This window comes from Malus domestica, chromosome 02 (genome assembly GCF_042453785.1).
Source record: "Malus domestica chromosome 02, GDT2T_hap1".
NCBI lineage: Eukaryota > Viridiplantae > Streptophyta > Magnoliopsida > Rosales > Rosaceae > Malus > Malus domestica.
This window is the reverse complement of record NC_091662.1, coordinates 8,819,620-8,839,311: the sequence shown is the minus strand read 5'-3', so window position 1 is coordinate 8,839,311 and position 19,692 is coordinate 8,819,620. Positions and strand designations below refer to the sequence as shown.

The 19,692-nt window shown below is 35.5% G+C and overlaps 1 protein-coding gene and 1 long non-coding RNA gene across 2 annotated transcripts; one reads left to right on the top strand and one right to left on the bottom strand.

The window, feature by feature from the left end:
* Window positions 1-7,939: 7,939 nt before the first annotated feature.
* On the top strand, window positions 7,940-9,837 carry LOC139190388 (uncharacterized). The gene is made up of 2 exons (XR_011574604.1): window positions 7,940-8,738; window positions 9,614-9,837. It is a non-coding gene; the product is annotated as an uncharacterized lncRNA (long non-coding RNA).
* Window positions 9,838-11,995: 2,158 nt separating this feature from the next.
* LOC114820017 (uncharacterized) lies at window positions 11,996-14,747 on the bottom strand. Its single transcript, XM_029089864.2, has 5 exons — window positions 14,506-14,747; window positions 13,365-13,479; window positions 13,139-13,232; window positions 12,541-12,627; window positions 11,996-12,283 (listed from the first exon to the last, which is right to left on the bottom strand). Exons 1-5 carry the CDS (start codon window positions 14,564-14,566, stop codon window positions 12,149-12,151), a joined length of 492 nt encoding a protein of 163 aa, XP_028945697.1. The 5' UTR covers window positions 14,567-14,747; the 3' UTR covers window positions 11,996-12,148.
* Window positions 14,748-19,692: the final 4,945 nt, after the last annotated feature.

The window sequence follows — 19,692 nt, the reverse complement described above, 5'->3', positions numbered from 1 at the left end:
AGTACTTAAAACCTTCTAAAGACATAGCAGGAGCAGGACCCCATACATCCGTGTGGATGACTTCAAAAGGAATTGAAGACTTGGAAACATGTATAGGAAATGGCAGCTTAGTGAATTTGCCCTTCAAACAAGAAATACATGGCTGAGAGTTTAAGGTACTAGAAAATGGAATTGAAGACTTAGTAAGGGCAAGTTGGACAACATTATTAGTAGGGTGACCCAACCTACGATGCCATAGAATAGAACTAACTTTTTGACCAAGAAACGCTGCAGGAGGACCGGTGGAAGGTTTGGGCACAGGAATAGGATAAACTGCATTGTTACTCAGCCTGTGGAACAATGTTCTCTTGGTAACCTTGTCCTGTACACAAACAGAGAATTCATCAACAATACATCTGCAATTATTATCTTTACACAATTGATGCATAGACAGCAAGTGTTGAGATAATTGAGGAACATGCAGAACAGAATTCAATCTGAAATTGTGAGACTTAGTGTGAAGATTAGAACTGCCAACATTAGCAATAATTAAACCTTCACCATTTGCACCAGTGACAGTATCATTTGCAGGATATGGAGCCGCAGCATGAAGATTAGACAAATCACTAGTCATATGATTGGTGGCTCCCGAGTCTAGAAGCCAATACTCTGGTTGTGGTGCAGAAGGTGATACTTGAGCCCGCACATTCATGGCAACAGGAGGATTGTGACATGAAGTTCCAGAGGGAGGAAAGAACTGGGAAGACCCGGGAGAAGCTGAATTGTAAGAGATATGAGCTGAACCAGGAGGTGGAGCATGTGACTGCACCGAATGTGGATGTTGCTGAGGATAGGTATGATAGAACTGAGAAGAAGGAAATGATTGATTTGGAGCTGAATTTCTGTCAAAACATGTAGCTGCAGTATGCCCAACACGATGACAGATTTGACAACCATGTTGAAAACAAGTAAGGGCAGTGTGACCTTTCCTGTCGCATATCTGACACATTGGTTGAGGACTATGAGAAGATGGTGTGACTGGAGGCTGAATGGAGGACTGGGAGAAAGGATTGGCACCATAAGTGACGGGTTGAGTATGAAAAGATGGAGGATTAGCACCATGAGTAAAGGATTGATTATGAGAATATGGACCCCCAGAGAATAATTTCTTGCCTTTCCCTTTGGATTTGAAATTGTTCCCCCGAAAATTATTGTAGGTGCCCGAGCCAGATTGAGACACAAAAGCCTGCTGGCCAGAAACTGGAAACTGAGGCATGAATGGCATGGAGGCAAACTGCATTGGAAATGGCATTACAGAACCAGAGGGCTGACCAAAAACAGAACCTGGAGAATAAGGTTGTGTGCTCGAGGAACCCCCAACTTCAAAAACAGCACCAGTGGATTGAGCACGCATGGCAGACATAAGAGGAATCTGTCGAGTAGTCTCATCTAATGTAGATTCTTCAGCCCTCAGTTGTGATCGAAGCTCTTTAAGAGACACCAAATTTTCCCGACCACGAATCACTGCTTTGATGGTATTATATTCAGGAGGTAAGCCTCTCAAAGCAACAATAATAATGTCCTCATCAGATATGAACACCCCAACTGCAGCCAATTGATCCCTAGCATCTTTGATTCGTTGCAAATATGCATCAATATTCTCAGAACCCTTCTTAATATTCTAAAGATCAATTTTCATTTGAACAATGCTAGTCCTAGTCATATTGGCAAATCTTTCACGAAGAGAAGTCCACATGTCTTTCGAACTCGTACAACCAATCACACAAGACAATGCAGCAGTGGATAGGGTAGCAGTAATGAGGGTCATCAAAGCCTTATCATGAATCTTCCAGATTTTATATGCATCAGTGACAGTGTGTTCATGTTCCACAGTATCATTATCAGAATCCGAATCATCAAAACGTGCAGGACAAGGAATGGAGCCATCAAGAAAACCTCGAATTCCATTACCATCCAATAACAATTCCAGTTGAAAGTTCCAAGTAACATAATTGGAATCATCAAGTTTAACCGTAACAATATTACCAACATTGGGAATCAGTGAGGAAATCGAAGACTGAGTAAGAGCCAATTGAGCAGTGGTAACCATGTTTGGACACAGAATAATCAACAAAGTGTAAACCACACGAGAGAAGCACAGCAGAGAGAGAATGAACAAAAAAAAAATATCTAGAATCCGCAACAGCAATTTCCACAGATTAGGTTTGCAGTAGAGATCTTCAACAATTAACAGTGATTCAATCGTAACAAAGAGAAGAAATCACCTCAGCAACGAGCGACAATGAACAACAGCGCAAGAACACCAAAAAAATCCCCAATTTCTAGGGTTTGGCAGAGCACCGACTTCGACAACGAGCGACAGAAATCAAAAACCCACCGACTGCGACTGAATCGAAATCCACAACTTCATCACCGACGATGATCGACAAATCACAGCAACAATCCAAGAAAACGAAATCGAGAGCGGAAGCAAGAAGGATCGACAACCGAAGGTGTTAACCGTTTCGGCGAAGATACCATGACAACATTGCTAAGAAATGTAGAAAGCTTAGGTATTAAGAAAGATAACAAATATCAGAGAGAGAGAGAGAGCAATGACAAGCTTTTGCAACAGATTTTCTATTACTGTTAACTTAATCAATACAATGTAATTCTGCTATTTATACTCATACTAAACACAACACCCTAGAGACAAAACTCAACAGCCACTAATACAAGGACAAGTGGCATTCTCTACATAACTCAAATGTCTTATACTCTAACATATATAAAGTGGTTGACCCGAGGATCGTAGTAACCTTATCTTGAATTCACGAGCACCGTAAGGGTTTGGCTTGTGGCGATGGAGGAACGAGCACGTGTAGTGGTGCTTAATGGTTTTTGGTGAAGAATGCAGAGCTTTATGTTTCTTTTGATTATGTAGAGTTTTATTGAGATTTGAACATTTGAGAGATGTGTGTCACTCTTAGTGATTTATCTGGTTTTGATAAGTCAATTACTATGTGTGCGATTTGCGAGACATACAGTGCATGGCACATAAGCCCTGGTATGTCGAAATTTTAATGAGTTGGTTAATATTTATTTCACCCAAGTATACATGTCTAAAACGACAATACAAATATACAGTGAGAAGTTTTTCTACAAGATCACTTCTAAACCGTTCAATCAACATAATTTACTAACGGTTTAAAAATTGGCCAGATTAGTTGACAAACGAGCACAACATATATTATTTATATATATACACATACGCACGATACTATATTATACACATACGTACAATACTTATATTGGTACCTAGCTAGGTCCACCTCCACATACCAGTTCATGAATGTTACGCAAAACTTTGCAAACTTATCGAGTCTATATATCCAACTAATTACAAATCGCTACCTTGATTTTTTCTTGCATTCACACCAGGACAAATATCACAAATCACATGGGATATTAGATTAATTAGAATTCTCCTCAGGCAGGCTCACTCATTAGACAAATTCGAATTTGTCTGTCCAACCAAGAATTTGGTTCGACCAAAAGTCTACAGCATATGCATACGCATGCATGCATGTTTCCAGATTTGTCAGAAAAAGTAGACATCAAGAACCACAGTGAGCATTTGTATTATATTGGAGGTCGATCGATTAAATAAGCAAGTTGAAATAATTATAAATAAGTTGAACGTGCCATTTGAATATTAGCCACACATTAATACGCCAGTGGACAGATAAATTTTCCTAAATCTCATGCTGGTTAAAATAATAAAACCCTAGTACTATCTAGGGATGAAGATGTGATCGATTGGCTTGGAGTTTTCTACATGAATACCATCAACCCATCATTGATATGTCAATTTGACAACTGTGCTTACGTGTCAGTGACAGTGTACATACATAGATAGACACATGATGCAAATTACCAAAAAAGCAGTGATGGGACAAATGTCTCTACTAGGAACGTTCGCGACTAGTGACGTATATATAGAACTTCATTCTCTTGGACTTTATAGTACAAAGGAAATTAACAACAGCAGAGTGAAATGATATTGAACAGTAGTTAATCGTAATTTTTTTGGACCAAAAGCGAATGATATTGGTAGAATCAAATTGATCAATTTTTCAGTATGTCAGTCAAATTTGATTGCTATTTCATCAATCTTTAATCGTTATAAGGCCAACTTTTGATATATATTTGTTGATATTTAATCAATCCAATAATTGATATTTAGAAATAGATATTCCCATAACTCGACTAGAAGTATATTTTTTAGTTATATAAGAGCTTACATATATTTACATTAAAGAATGAGGGGAATAAATTTGTATCAAACTTGCCGTTTATGATATTCAAACCTAATATAAATACTGCAATGTACATATTGAAAAGTAATTTAAGGTGCTGTAAATCACATAACATAAGTGGCCTACTAGTAATCAACTTCATGACTAGCTAGAAATCAATTGCACATATAAAAGGTGAATCGTTGAATTGTATAGTTCATATGTTTGCTCTTTGCATAGCCATATGTATTGCTGCAGTTTCAAGTGTCGACCACCGATCGACAAGACAACCCTAATTGGCGGTCCATCGTTGGCACTATGAATAGTTGGCAACTTGTCAAGTCATGTGCTGGGCACATGCTACTATTTGGACGTCTCCCCAGCAAATCACTATAGATGATTTTTCGTTTCAAAATGTATAAAATTCGTCTCTTAATTGCAAAGATACCATACACTAGTTAGTAAACATAGTTAGATACAAATAACTTCCGAGCTAACTACACTTAAAACTCCAACTGCATTTAGCTTTCGAGCTAGATACAAGTAACTCTTGAGCTAGCTACACTTCTTAACCCTCGACGGACTCAATAACCAATCCAGCTTCAACCCTTCCCTTTTGTTTCCTTTTATTATTATTTTTTTCTTCTTTTGTGATGTTTTTTTAGACGAAATACCTAACCAAAAGAGAGAGATACAAGCTTTGAGCCTCTGGCTCTCCCTATTTGACCCAGAAAAGTGAAATTTCTAGCCACACTAATATTTTATTCTCATTTGAGCCAGAAGTGATACTAGTTACTTTAGAAGATTCCAATTTCAATCATTGTGCCTTCACATGGACGATGGATGTGATTTCAAACTATATGTTACTAAATTCATTTCAAATGAATACATTTATACACCCTAAAGCTGGTTGATCTGATACATACAATTGATCGAATATTGATCAGATCAAATATCAACAATATTTCGATCAAATATTAACAATATAATTGATCGAATATCAACATCATACTTAAAACTAATTTTATTTTAATAATAGGAAGACTTTTTAACTAAAGTGGTCCTTGAGATTTGCATAACTCCTCACTTTGGTCCCTGAATTTGTCCATCATCAATCATTTTGATCATTCTCTAAAAAATCTCCATTAAATAGAGATAAAATGACAAAAATACTCTCAATTTTTGTTAAATCATTTTGGCGCATTGTTTATTAAATTGAGGGTATTTTTGTCATTTTGGTCTTTATTTAAGAAATTTTTTCACGAAACAACCAAAATGATTGATGGTGGGCAAACTCAGAAACCACTTCTCTATTGATTTCAAATCTCAGGGGACCAAAGTGAGAAGTTATGCAAATCTCAATGACTATTTTGGCTAAAAAGCCTAATAGGAAATGTGAAAGTATATCTCTTTGATAATGTATAACACATGAAATATTGCAGATCAATGTCTAATTAGTGGAGGAGGATTCTCTCCTCTCCTAAACTCTCCCCTTCCCTCATCTTCTATTTGAACGGTTATGGTAAAATCACATCAACATCTTATGTTGATTTTTTTATATAGAGAATAAGACAAAAAGAAAAATGTGAGAGAAGAGGAAGGAAGTGGATGAGAATAAAAGGAAAGATAATCCTACTCCAGAAAGGAGCTACCAATACAAGGTCAATTAATTATTCCATCAATGAAGTTCACTATTTTGGTAGTATATGATCGCAGTTGTTTCACGTGTTCAGTGGGGATTTTGCTGTTGAGAGTTGGGAAGGACCGACAGAGCCATATATATAAAATATATGTAGAACAAGAAGGTATCGATCGAACGTCAAGCTGTGGACCTCCAAATGCCAATAATTTCAGCAAATAATGTGCAGCAATAGGACCCCAAAATGCACATGAGCCACGCACATATCTTTCGTTTCCCTTAGTCACCTTTCACTCATCAATGGCATCTGCGCTTAGGAATCTTAATTTGCAAGAAACAAGAGTCCCATCCCCCTAAAAAGTCAAAAATAAAAATAAAAATGTTAGAATAAGAAAATATTTTGAAAATTTTTATTCAGATCTAATATTTCTTTTTCTAAACCCAACTAATAAGTTTTTATTTCAAAACTCATGTTTTACCTTTATATACTAAATAGGTTTAGAAAGAAAAACAAAAACAAAAAATAGTGAAAATACGTCAGATTATCCCATCCCCACCCCTCCACGAAAACACCCTCTCTTTCCAACCACTGACTAATACAACAACAACAAAACCTTTTCCCACTAAGTGGGGTCGGCTATATGAATCCTAGAACGTCATTGCGCTCGGTTCTGTGTCATGTTCTCCGTTAGATCCAAGTACTCTAAGTCTTTTCTTAGGGTCTCTTCCAAAGTTTTCCTAGGTCTTTCTCTATCCCTTCGGCCTTGAACCTCTGTCCCATAGTCACATCTTTGAACCGGAGCGTCAGTAGGCCTTCTTTGCACATGTCCAAACCACCGTAACCAATTTTTTCTCATCTTTCCTTCAATTTCGGCTACTCCTACTTTACCTCGGATATCCTCATTCCTAATCTTATCATTTCTCGTGTGCCCACACATCTTCATTCCTATTGGATGATTTAAACTTATTGGATTTCAACCTCAAATTGATTTATCACAATATAGTTGATTTGTGTGAAAAGGAAGAATGTAGAACTAGGATTGTGCACTCATACTCATTAAATTAGTTTTTAATGGTTGAGATTAAACCAATTGACTTAATTAGATGATATCTGTTAATTGTTTATCGTTATAGTGTTGAAATATTGCATATACATATGGAATCCATATCCTCGCCAAATCCTCTTTGTGAGAATCCTGAGAATCCGTGAATCGTGCGGTCAGAAATCATTTTAAATATTTTTATTTAAAATTAAACACAAATAATACTTGACAAAAACTGATTGCACGATATACGATGAACGTACACAATTTATGGATCCTTAGTATCCTCATCAAAAGAATCCGGAGAGGATCCTGTTGGATATATATGGGGGGATGAGATTTAGGTCTTTGATTGTGGATGGTAGGGGAGGTCCAAGTGGTATGCCTAGGTGGTTGGTGAGGGGGTGAAGGAAATTGGGTGTCTTTGGGTTGGAGAGGTGGGGGTGGATGTCGCAGGTGACTTTGGCTGGTTCTTTTTCGTTTTCTTCTTTATCATTCTAAACTCATTTTGTATGTGGGATAAAACATAAATTTCAAAGTTAAAAAGTTATAACTTGGGTTTAGAAAGAAAATTTTTGGGTCCGATTAAAATTTACCAAATATTTTCCATGGGGCAAAGCATGCATATACGGTTAATTCCAAGAATGGTTATTGTAAAAGAATAAGGGAAAATTAGAATTCCTTACAGTTTTTTTATATCATTTAGATTAAACATATGTGCCTTTTAAAATTTGATTAAAGTGCGTTGATCCATAGTCACATCTATTTTTTAAAATTCAAATAATTTTTGAATTTATCATTTTATATGTATGATGCACTTTTTACTTATTTAGTGGAGATATTAGTAATTAAACTATATTTTCTCTTCTTCCAAATATGTTTTTTCGATCACAGTTTTTTTTTGTTATGCAAACATTTAATATTATTTCTTTTTCCAAATGGTTTTTTCTTTTTCAAATAGTTGGTGATCAACATAAAAGCTCCGTGTAATTTTTTCAATTTTTTTTGTGAAATTATAATTCTTTTGCCCTTTTTTTAAGTATAGTTGTTGACGAATTATTATTAGGTACAATACAATACGTATATATTATGTCACAGCCCGTCCCGAATTACTTTTATCAATGGCGTGAAATGTTGATTTTACCCTTGAGCGTTGGATCGTGAGCGTGTGAAACGGGCCAATTATTTTAAGTCCTAATTGTTTGGACCCAATTCGAACTTAGATTTTCTTTGTTCTTGGTTGGTGACCCAAATCTAAACCACACACACACCCACATCACTCCCGTTGACCTCTCTCTCTCTCCTCCCTCTCGGATTTTCCTCCATTGTCAGTACAAATGTACGGACAATCCCTCAAACCACATCAAAACCTCACGGATCAAACCATCTAAGATCATCACCTTGTTCCTTGTGTTCTCATGAGTCGAGTGACACCTTTGTTTTTAAGAGAGGACGTCGGGAACCCTGAGTTTTCATAAGCTCCGACGAGGTAAATAGTGACTCGATCGTGATCGTGGGTGATCTAGGAAGTTTGTGGACTCAAAAAGGGGATTTTGAGCTCATATGAAGCTTCAGGACGTTCTTACGAAGCTCGGAGAAGAAAAAGCAAGCAAATTGGACGTTGGGGAAATCGTGTTTGACGAGTTTTAAGTTTTCGCCGGATTATCGAGCTTTCTTCGGTGAGTTTTCATGGATTTCAAGCCTTGAAATTGGTGAGACCTATCCCGAGGACGAGCGCAGTCAAGGGCGACTCGAGGGCTACGACCCTTTGACATACCAGTGAGTGGGCTTTTGGTTTTAAGTATATATGTATATACTATCTTTCCCAGAAGATGCATTTAAATGAGTTATGATTTAAATTGCCATGCCAAATGTTTTACATTTAGAATATGCATATGATGTTTGCATATATATATATATATATATATATATATATATATATATATATATATAATTATGGTGATGTGGACACTCAGGTAAGTCAGGTGAGTTATTGAATTGTGAATGTGAATAATGGTTGTGATTAATTGAGAAATATAGAGCTCATGAACCTGCACATCGGGTGATTGTGACATGCCTGTTTATGATGTCACATCCCGTACCATATGCTCACATTGGATCCAATTTAGGTGCACAGTCTTGTCGTACAGACCATCATAGGTGGTTCTGACTCGTAGGTGACTAGCGATTTATCGTATAGCTATCATGAGAACGTAGCATTGAGCATAACTATATTACACCCAGTCTTGTCGTACAGACCTTTACAGTGGTTCCGACTCATGTGCAGTGTAGTGCCGTATAAGTCACTTGCGGTGACTCCGACTGGATTGACTAATGAGCTATGAATTCAGTCGTACAGACCTTTGCAGGGGTTCCGGCTAATATGTTATTTCCATGAAATAATTTTCACCTGAGTTACTCATTCTGTTATATATTTGGCATGGCATATTTATGTTTATGGTTATGGAAAGCATGATTTGAATATATATATATATATATATATATATATATATATATATATATATATATATTTATATTCTATCTTAGGGAAATTATACATGTTTTACAGCGAGGGGTTAGAGCATTTGATAAATGGATGGTTTTGAAAAGCTTTGTTTTTGCCCACTCATGTTTTCTGTTTTGCACCCCTCCAGGTTTTAGGTAAGCTTGTTCGTTGGTGGCTCACGAGGATTGAATGGAGGTTCTGACAAACTATCACAATGTAGGACATCCTTGGGTGTCGTTTAATTAGTATTTTTTTTCTGGACTGAACTTAGGCTACTTACGCTCTGATTGTGTATTCACACATTTTTCTAGCACTTACCTTAGCTAGTACTCTTATGAATTGGTTCTTAATTATTCGTATTCTCTATTATCATTATTGCTTCCGCACTGTGCACATGGCTACGTCACCCTCACGTGACTGCCAGCATGCCCAAATTCAGGTTGGGGTGTGTCATATTATCTGCAGGTACGTTTGAATTTACAAAAATCATTAATTGGTACGTTTATTTGCAATTTTGGCACGTTTGATTTGATACAAATTGTTAATATTAGTACATTATTTTTATTTTGGTACGTATTATTTTGTACACATTGTGTATTGGTACATTTATATTATTCTCAATCCTATTTTCTCTTAACGTACTAAAAGAAAAACTTATTTCGGTACGTTTGATTTTGGGGATTTAAAAATATTTTAAACTATTTTGGAAAGAAAATATCTTAAATCGTAGATAATTATTGCTAAATTGTAGCATTATTGTGAAAATAAATTGAATCTAACCAACTTTTTTTGTTTACAATTATCTCTAATGGAGAAGTGTGTAATCAAAAGGCTAGATTATAGGAAATTTGTTACAATATAATGTGCATATAGCACCAAAATTATGACAAAAAAGTTTAATCAAATCACTAAAAGACATGAATGTTTGATCTAGAAAATTCAAAACTGAAGCGCCTATATCAAAAGATCTCAAAGAATAATCATCGGCCAAATGTTTGTACATCGACCCCATTCTAAATCCTAAACTTTTCAAATTGCGTGTCAAATTTTTTTTTTTGAGATTCATAACATAGATGTGTCATCCATTAGCTGCAACTTGTTATTAAACTCTCTCTAAAATTAAACCCTAAACTTTCGTATATCCATCGCCATTGCATCTAATTAAGTCGAATAAGAGATATTCTCAACAAAATAGAGACAACCATAACTAAACGAAGGACTGAAGTAAGTGATTATGCAATTTAAACTCCATGTCAGCAATTGACTCTGGAAATTAGTTAGTTCTAGCTGGCGTACTTAAACTCTTCCACAATAATGTAGTTCTTAATTACCTCCACAATTTCATTTTAATTTGTTTAAACAAGCGTGGGCGATTAATAATTGTGATCATATTTGTTTCCTCTTTCTTCTTGCTTGACAGTGACATGTTGAGATGCATAATGCATACGAGTCCAAAACGAGTATTGTTATTAAATTTGGAGTCAAATTCTGATGTCCATGCATCGCAGCCTTTATTGGAAATCACGCATGATCACACATAGTAGAATATATTTCGATGCATGGCCATGAACCATGGTCCATGCATGGAATATTCTATTGCATGCCAAATGGTGTCATACTCGCTAATTGTATATAATCACGTGTACGTGTTTTTCATCATTTAAATATATGTTTATTTTTTTTGATATGTGACTAGATATACGCGTGACTGAAACCAATCGGCGTCAACCGACATTCTCTCCATCCCTTGATATGTTTCCCAGTCAATTCTATGGACTCTTTCTCCATTAACAACGATATTAAGGGAGAAAGAGTCGATCACATGATTTGGCATGAAACAATTGACGGTTGAGCCATTTGAGCTACAAACTCCATCGTCATACTAAAGGTTTACTTTCATGCATCCAATTGATTATAACCTGCAAGCGAAAAATTAAGCAAAGTTATTAATGTTATGCACATTTTTTTTATTAGCATACACATCCTTAATTATTTTTTACCTTTAGATTAGATAAATCAAAGAAAAATTAAGAGACAACTAATTTAAAATGTTCAAAAGAAAAAGAGTACACAAAAATCATTTGCCTTACCCACTCTATAGGAGAATTTTTTAGTATCCCAAGAACACGACCCAATCACCAAGTGTAATAATATAATTGTTAAAATTTATTTTTTCAAATTTCTAACCAATTGTATTATTAAACTTGATATATCGGACCATACTCTCGGCACACAAGACCATACTCTCGGCACACTGAAAAATCTCTCATTCTATACAATAACAATAAAAATAAAATAAAGTGCTTTATACGGGCTCCGAATCTTTCTGACCCATGAAGGAGCATTGTCCTCCTTTTCAGTCTGGTGGATACAATTGGATTGGTTTGAGGCCCAACTCAAACTCAAAACGGCAGGTCGTTAAAAGATCACATTCACTTCTATAGAAAACTAAAACGCCCTGGTTTCTCAGACGACAACTTCAAGACTCCAATCAAAGGGAGAAATAGTTGATAGGGTTGAAGCAAATAAGTATTCCAGCAAACTACGATGGCTTTCAATTACTGACGTTGTTTTCGATGTAATTATAAACACGAAAAACACACGAGAACAAGAAGATTAACAACATTATTTTCCCAGTGATTGACACATGTAACAAGTTCAACAAAACTTCTGCAAACTATTACTATATGGAAGCTTCAACTTCATCGGAAGCCACTGCGGCTCCATTCGGGGCATCATCTCCATGCAGCTGAGCAGAAACGTCATCTATGGCGGAATTTAGCTGCGCTATCTTCTCAGCCAGTATTTTGCGGGTTTTCTGTACATAACAGAAAACACATAAGTTCAAATGTGATCCAAAAGTTACAGGGGGTTGATCAATCAAAGTTTTCACTTAAAAAGAAACAAATAACACAATAAAGATAAAGTACAACCCACACACAATGGCCTCAGAAGTGCTTATAAAATCTTCGTTTAATGATTAATTCCACATTCTACATATCTAGAAACTATCATCAACCTGACCTTTCTATATTGCTAAAAACTACGATTAAAGAGGGAACAAAAAACTCTCACCTCAAGAGCTTTCTCTTCATCATAAATAAATTTTGGTAGCTTTCTCATCAAGTCTTTTCTGTCGGCTCCAGCTAGTGCCTTGCTTATCTGGGAATATGATATGATATGTCAGTCAAATACATGCTTTCGGGTCACTATAAAGAAGTTGGCCCCTTTTGATCAGCTATATATCACACACAAACCATGTCTCATCTCCCACAACAAATTCATACACTGTATATCATTTAACAAGATAACTACATAGCTTTACGTATCCTCTAGAAGGTAAATCTTTGGACGGGGGAGAGGGGGCAGAACCTATGGCTTAAAGGAGTTAATAATCAGACAGCAGTACTGCAGTAACATTCTAAAGGCCATGTGGTACACGATGAATATATATTCTATCAGGAATCGTCAATTCACAAATACAGGCTCGTATAGGTAAGGGCATGCGAGTACACAGACATGCAGATACTGAGTAGCAATAGCAATAGCAATCACAACATCAAATCGAGGCACCAAAGATATCCACCATTAAATAACCACACAGAATACAGACCAATGCAATGGTAACAGGTCAAACTGTGATAGATGCGTAACTTGTATTCTTCAAACATACCTGAGGTGCATATACACAACCTAATGCTCCAACAACTATCCCCCCCAATATAAAACCACCAACGAAGATACTTGCTGAATTTGGTCTATCCGCTCTGTAGTAGCAAAAACAAAAGGAAAAGAAGAGAAGTATTACAAGAACTGGCCAGCTAAAAGACATTTAAGACTCGAGAGATAAAAATAATACTGAAACACTGAAAATTTAGACAGCATAAAAGCATGCATACCCAGCTCGGACAACAAGTGACCTGTGTGAAGTGAGCTTTGCTTTGTCCTGAAATGCGGCATTTGTATTACTGGGACTAACGTTCAAAAGACAATGGTAGGTTGGCTTTGAAGAACCTAAGCATCAAACATTTGGCAACGATAAACAACAAACTTACATGTGAAATTCAAATCTAAAAGTTTTGCAACATGAAATTGGGACATAATAGACAAAATCTCAAGCAATGTGTTGGGTCAATCCAGGATGAAAGAGACATACAATTGATACTCATTATCCACATATATAAAGTCATGGTGTACAAAATAAGTTGAAGTGGCAAAGAACAAGGCAAATCACATAAAACAGGAAGATGAATCAACGAGCTAAGGGCTCGTTCCATAACCATGTTGTTTTTACTTGCCATTTTTTAGTTTTCACTTTTTGTGGTAGAGATACAAGGAAAGTGTATGGTAGAAATGAGGAAGGAGAAGGATGAAGGGGGGCGGTTGAAATGGAGGAGATAATATGAAAACGAAAACTTGAATCCTTTCCCATTTCTTCCACTATCACCTTCTCCATTCTTCCATTCGCCCATATAGTTTTCCTCTATCTATAGCACACAACAATGAAAACTACAAACGAAATAGTTACAAAACCGGCCCTAAGAAACACCGGCTGGATAATTAAATTTCCCAGTGCACTTTGAATTCAAAGATGAAAACTTTCAAGCGTTAAATGCCTAAGAAATTAATCTGATAATACCCCTCAATGAATTTTTAACTGCTTAACTCAAGTAAAATATCATGTTCATGTGTAGACACTTGATCATGGATTGCACCAATAGCAGAATACTAGATAATCATACGAAAAAAAATCACAAAAAAATTAAAATAAAAACAATAAAAATCAGAGAATTATAAAATTGGCATCGGTTACATTCAAATCTTCTAGTCCTTGAGAAATGGAGCCTCAGCTTGCATTAAAGAAACAAACCCATCAAATTAGAGAGCTCAATGACTAATTGGTCAGTTCAAAACAGCTGAGAAATCTACAATTTGAGGCACACTTAAGAGAGTGATCCATTTTTCGTACAAAAATATTCATAGGAAAAATTAGAAACTAATAAATTGGAAAAACTGAAACATAAAATGAAGAATTATTACCAGTTAAGAAGTGGGTTTTGTGATTCGGAACTGAAACGAAGGAACTCGGAAGAGCACTCATGGTTTTCAACTTCACAATTCACAGAGAGAGAGAGAGAGAGAGAGAAAAAGAGAGAGAGAGAGAGAAGAGAAATTGTATTTCACCGGAAAAGCAAACAAATTTTGGGTTTCGATATTATCGAGCTATGCCTTGTACGGTTGTACCAACCTTCAAAGGCCAGAAAATATTAACATTTTTTAGGCTTTTTTTTTAATTAAAAACTAAAAAAAAAAACAAGATAACGAGGTTCTGATAATTTGGGCTCTAACTTTGGGCTGGTGTGGTTAAATGGCCCAAATCCACTCTTGCTTGTTTTTAGCTTCATAGGGCCTTGGGTTCCTTGTGACCCAAAAGAAAATCTCAATGACTCTATTAAATCATACATGTCATTTTTGGTAAGGAGTAATTAGAATCTGCCATATTTTTGTCAAAATTGTTCAGACTTAAACATTTGTTTCTTTATAAAATTTGATTAAGATGCTTTGATCAATTGCCATTTCAACAATTTTCTATTTATTTAATACATATCGGCTTGTTATATTAACACCCCATATATTGTTGAATACACCTCACATATTTAATACACCCCACATTTGCTTTTTTAGTTAAAAATTATCTTAATACACCCACATATATCTTCATAGTACCCTCTCACCCCACACTCTTAACATACACTTTACATTTGCTATAAACACTCCGTATTTCCTACATACACTCCATACTCTTTACATCTTATGTGCAAATACATAATATCATCCAAAGCACCTTTAGTGTGAAGCTGAAGGCATGTGGGATACCAGAGTTTTTCTAATTTCTCCCAACCACACGTGAAGGACAACTCCACTTTGAACAACAAATCCTAAACGAGGTGTTGTGGGTTACCACCTCAACAATCTCATATTCTCATCAGCCTCAACGGAGTGTACAAGGCATAACTCATACTCTATTACGAGCATGTAGAAGTGACTAGCGTTGCTTATGGAAATCTTGGAGGATTGAGACCCCAAGTTACTCCATTTCCAACATTGCTCTTCTACTCTCCTTGATTATGTCCGTCGACTAATTTAACATGTCGGTCGTCAACAACAATGATCGTTCAATGTCTGTCACATAACCAAAACTTCACGTAAACAAAACTTCACATGAAAAAGAAATCTTGAATCTTTCTGAAACATCGATCTTATGTCTCATTCGTCAAAAATAATTGTCTCAATATTAATGTGTTTGTTGTTTCATTGTTTAAGGTTTTGTTCTACAATAGAGGGCGATACGGGTTATGAGAGTTGAAGAAGATAAATAATACGTTGAAAGTGATTTGAGAAGTATTTAGAATTTTTTGTTTTTTAAAACCTAATAAGGTTGAAATTGTCATTATATAGTAGGGTACATAAGTCATTTAATATTAAATTTTAATATAGGGTGTATTCAACATTATATGGAATGCTAATAAAAAAAACCATCTATATCCATTTAAACTAGCTAAAAACTAATTTCCTGCCATCTAGGAATATTAAATTATGGCTTTTCAATTAAAAATATTAATTTAACTAATTCTTCATTATCACTAGAAAAGAAAGGGTGCATTTTTGCACACCCACATTAACCTTGGTGTATGCTCGTCATACACCTCCTTATTTGCCATGTGTCTCATCGCCAAACTACGGTTAACATCTCAATTTAATGTTCTTTTTATTTTTTTAACAGTGATTTAAAATGTTGACTAAATAAATACAAACAAAACAGCTCTCTACCCAGCCATGCCAACCCAGACAAACATGCAGCCGCGTTGCCACTGCCGGCGGCGACCAATTTCAACCCAATTCCTTATCAACCTATCACTCCACTCTTACCCCGAAACAACATCTACCACGCTCTTCACAACATCATCCGTCGCATTATCTTTGATCATCCTATCATAAAAATGCCTGAAATGGAAAAGCCATTTTTCAACTGTTCTATAATTACCGTAGAAGTTTGCACATCAATGGAAAAGCCCTTCTCTGTCATTTGCCTTAGATCAATCCAAAGCCTTTCATGGGTGTTTATCCAATTTCTTCAAAACATGAGCACTGCACATCAATGGATAAAGACCCACCGAAGAACTCAACTAAATCCATTTCTTCTCACATGCCCAATTGAAAAAATCCAAAGCCCTTCATGGGTCTTTATCCAATTTCTTCAAAACATAGATTACTACATCAGTTGTCAGTGATGGGTACGACTCGGATAACTCGTTCTCAAACTCACCGGACCACACAGGTTAGAGAAAACGAGTTCCTGACTTGTAGGACCGGTGAAGAATAGAGATGAGAGATACGGGAGGGGTGAAGAAGAGAGAGGGAGAGAGTAAACGTATGGTTTTTCCGGCAGCAGGACGGAGATCTGGTCACCGGCGGTGACGTGGGTAGGTGTTTATCGGGTTCGTTGGGTGGGGAATTTGAAGTGCTGGAGTTATTTTATTTTTGTTTAATTTGTGTTTTAAATAACTGTTAAAAAATAAAAAGAACATTAAATAAAGATGTTAACCATAGTTAGAAGATGAGACACATGGCAAATAAGGAGGTGTATGATAAGCATACGTCAAGGTTAATGTGAGTGAGCAAAAATGCACCCGAAAAGAAATAGAAAGTCATTAATACTTTCATAAGTAAACATTATTAATTTGTTAAATTTACGTATATTTACAAAAAAAAAATGTATTTGGAACTTATGATACATTTGAAAATAAAAGTATAGACATTTCGTAATCAAATGTACCAATATAATCAAACGATCATACATTCAAACGTAACTTTACTATGTTTATGTATGTGACAATGACTTTTGAATATTCTATTTAATTCACTAAAATAAATATTATAATAAACCATAAAAATATCTAAAAAAAGGAACGTGTAAGATTGAACCTCCAATAAAATGAAATTAATCACCAAAATTGTAGGAAATGCTTAATCAAATTCTTCAAAGGAACAAACGTTAAATCAATAAAATTAAAAAACAAGGTGCCTAAATTAAAGCGTCCCAGTAAAATAATTGTAACTAGGATCTCGAATTCCTTGTCGTTGAGACTCTGCAACCTCGAGCCCAAGTTCGAGCACCAAGGTTTTAACTTTTAAGTTCAAGTTCCAGATCCGTGTCACGGATGCTGGTGTTCCTTGGTCACAATTATTGGCTTTCAAGAGGTCGAATTGATCTTGAACACTGAAGAGTTCCTAGCTGGGGGTCCTATGCTTCTATCAACACTTCTTCTGTTTCTTGGTCTCATATATATATATATATATATATATTATCTTCTACTGTTTACTGTCTCTTGGGTATATATTTTGACCAGTCTCCTCTAGGTTAATGTTTCTGGACCCAGCACCATGTGATATTTTGACTGCAGATGGTGTGTGATTTGACGCATGCATGCATCACTTTCAGGACTTGGATTCTCTGCCCTCCTATTTCGGTGCCCTCCTCGTGCCCTTCCCGTGCCCTCCTGTTTTGTGTGGTCACGGTTAATTTATGCTAATATTTTATATTATTTTTTATAAAAATAATAAGACAAAAAAAAAAGTAATATAAAATATTGACGTGGCTTAACCGTGACCACACAAACAGGAGGGCACAAGAAGGGCACCGAATTGGCAAACAGGAGGGCACGAGAAGGGCACCGAATTGGGAGGGCAGAGAATCCAAGTCCTTACTTTCAACGTCAACCAAGTCAATTCCAAATCAAGAGCCAGAAGAAGAAACGGTCCAATCCAAATCCCCCCATTGACTTGGTTTTAGATTAGAGCTGAGTTAGTAAATTTCTTTTTCACGCGTCGGAAGTTTGATAAAATAATTTTGCAACTTATAAATGCATGGTTCCGTTCATAATTCTATCGAGATCTTTTAGGTTAGGGCACTACTCCTATTCGGTTAGCAAGTAATTAAGTTAAAGATAATATTGGTTATGGATCATTTGAGCTATTTCTCTCAAACCATGGCAGAACAAACAATGCATCGTCAAATTAATTTTTTCTTCTTTCTATTTTTATACAAACGATATTATATGGAGCGGAAATTTAATTGAAAACTTTGAGTATAGTGAATGTTCTATTACTTAATACTACAGTCTACAATTATTTTTATTTACTTGTTCATAGGAAGTTTTATGTTTGAATATTGATAATGAACCACCCGTAGTTTAAATATATCATGTATATAATGAATAAATAAATTCTTTAATCACTTTTATGTGAGAAACCTTTATTTTGAATATGATACTATGATAGGTGTTGAGTTTTATTCACTTTATTCTCCACAATTTAATCTACATATGTTGTATAAAAAAATTAAAAGAAATTTAAAAAATCCTTAAAAATCAACTTGAATTAACAATTATCAAACACTTTTTCTTCTCCGTGGATTTTCCAGTCCACTTCATAGTGTAGCCCACAAAAATGGTTTTTTTTTTTTCATACCACCAATCAATGTGAATGTGACACAACAAAACATATTAAACTCTTCAATTAATGCAATATATGCTCGAATAGTTTGATGTGTAAATAAAACATGTAGGGCACTCACCTTACATTACATGGCCTCCTCCCTCCAATCCATCCACAATTGGCCCACGTCTTATTTTAAAGAAAGAATCCTCTGCACCTGGGTCCATCTATGGATCAATGTGAATGGATGGATATCATCAAGTTGTGCTGCTTTTTTTATTGTTTATTTTTTGGATAAATAATCAAGTTGTGCTATTTATTTATTTATTTATTTTTGGTGAATCATTACGTCGAGCTTGGTTGGCAGATTGACGTGATATCACAGTAAATTTAAAAAAAAAAAAACTTTAAACTTTTCATAGAATATTGGCTCTGGATTGGCTAGTGAGCTGACCAATCTTTGATTAAGTCCATAATTACCTTAAGTATTCATGTAATTCTTGAATTAGCAATGATGCCACACAAAATTATTTTGTTACTAAAGAAAGCTGATGTTACATTATAAAATTAATTGGTAATAAATAAGTAGCTTAATATTTTATAAGTCTTTACAATGTTTCTTCTTTCATCGATGTAAAATATTTTTTACTTTCACATCCTCACACGTCTCCTTTTATGTATGGTGAATATCTTATATTGATTTTTTATAAAAACAATAACATAAAAAAT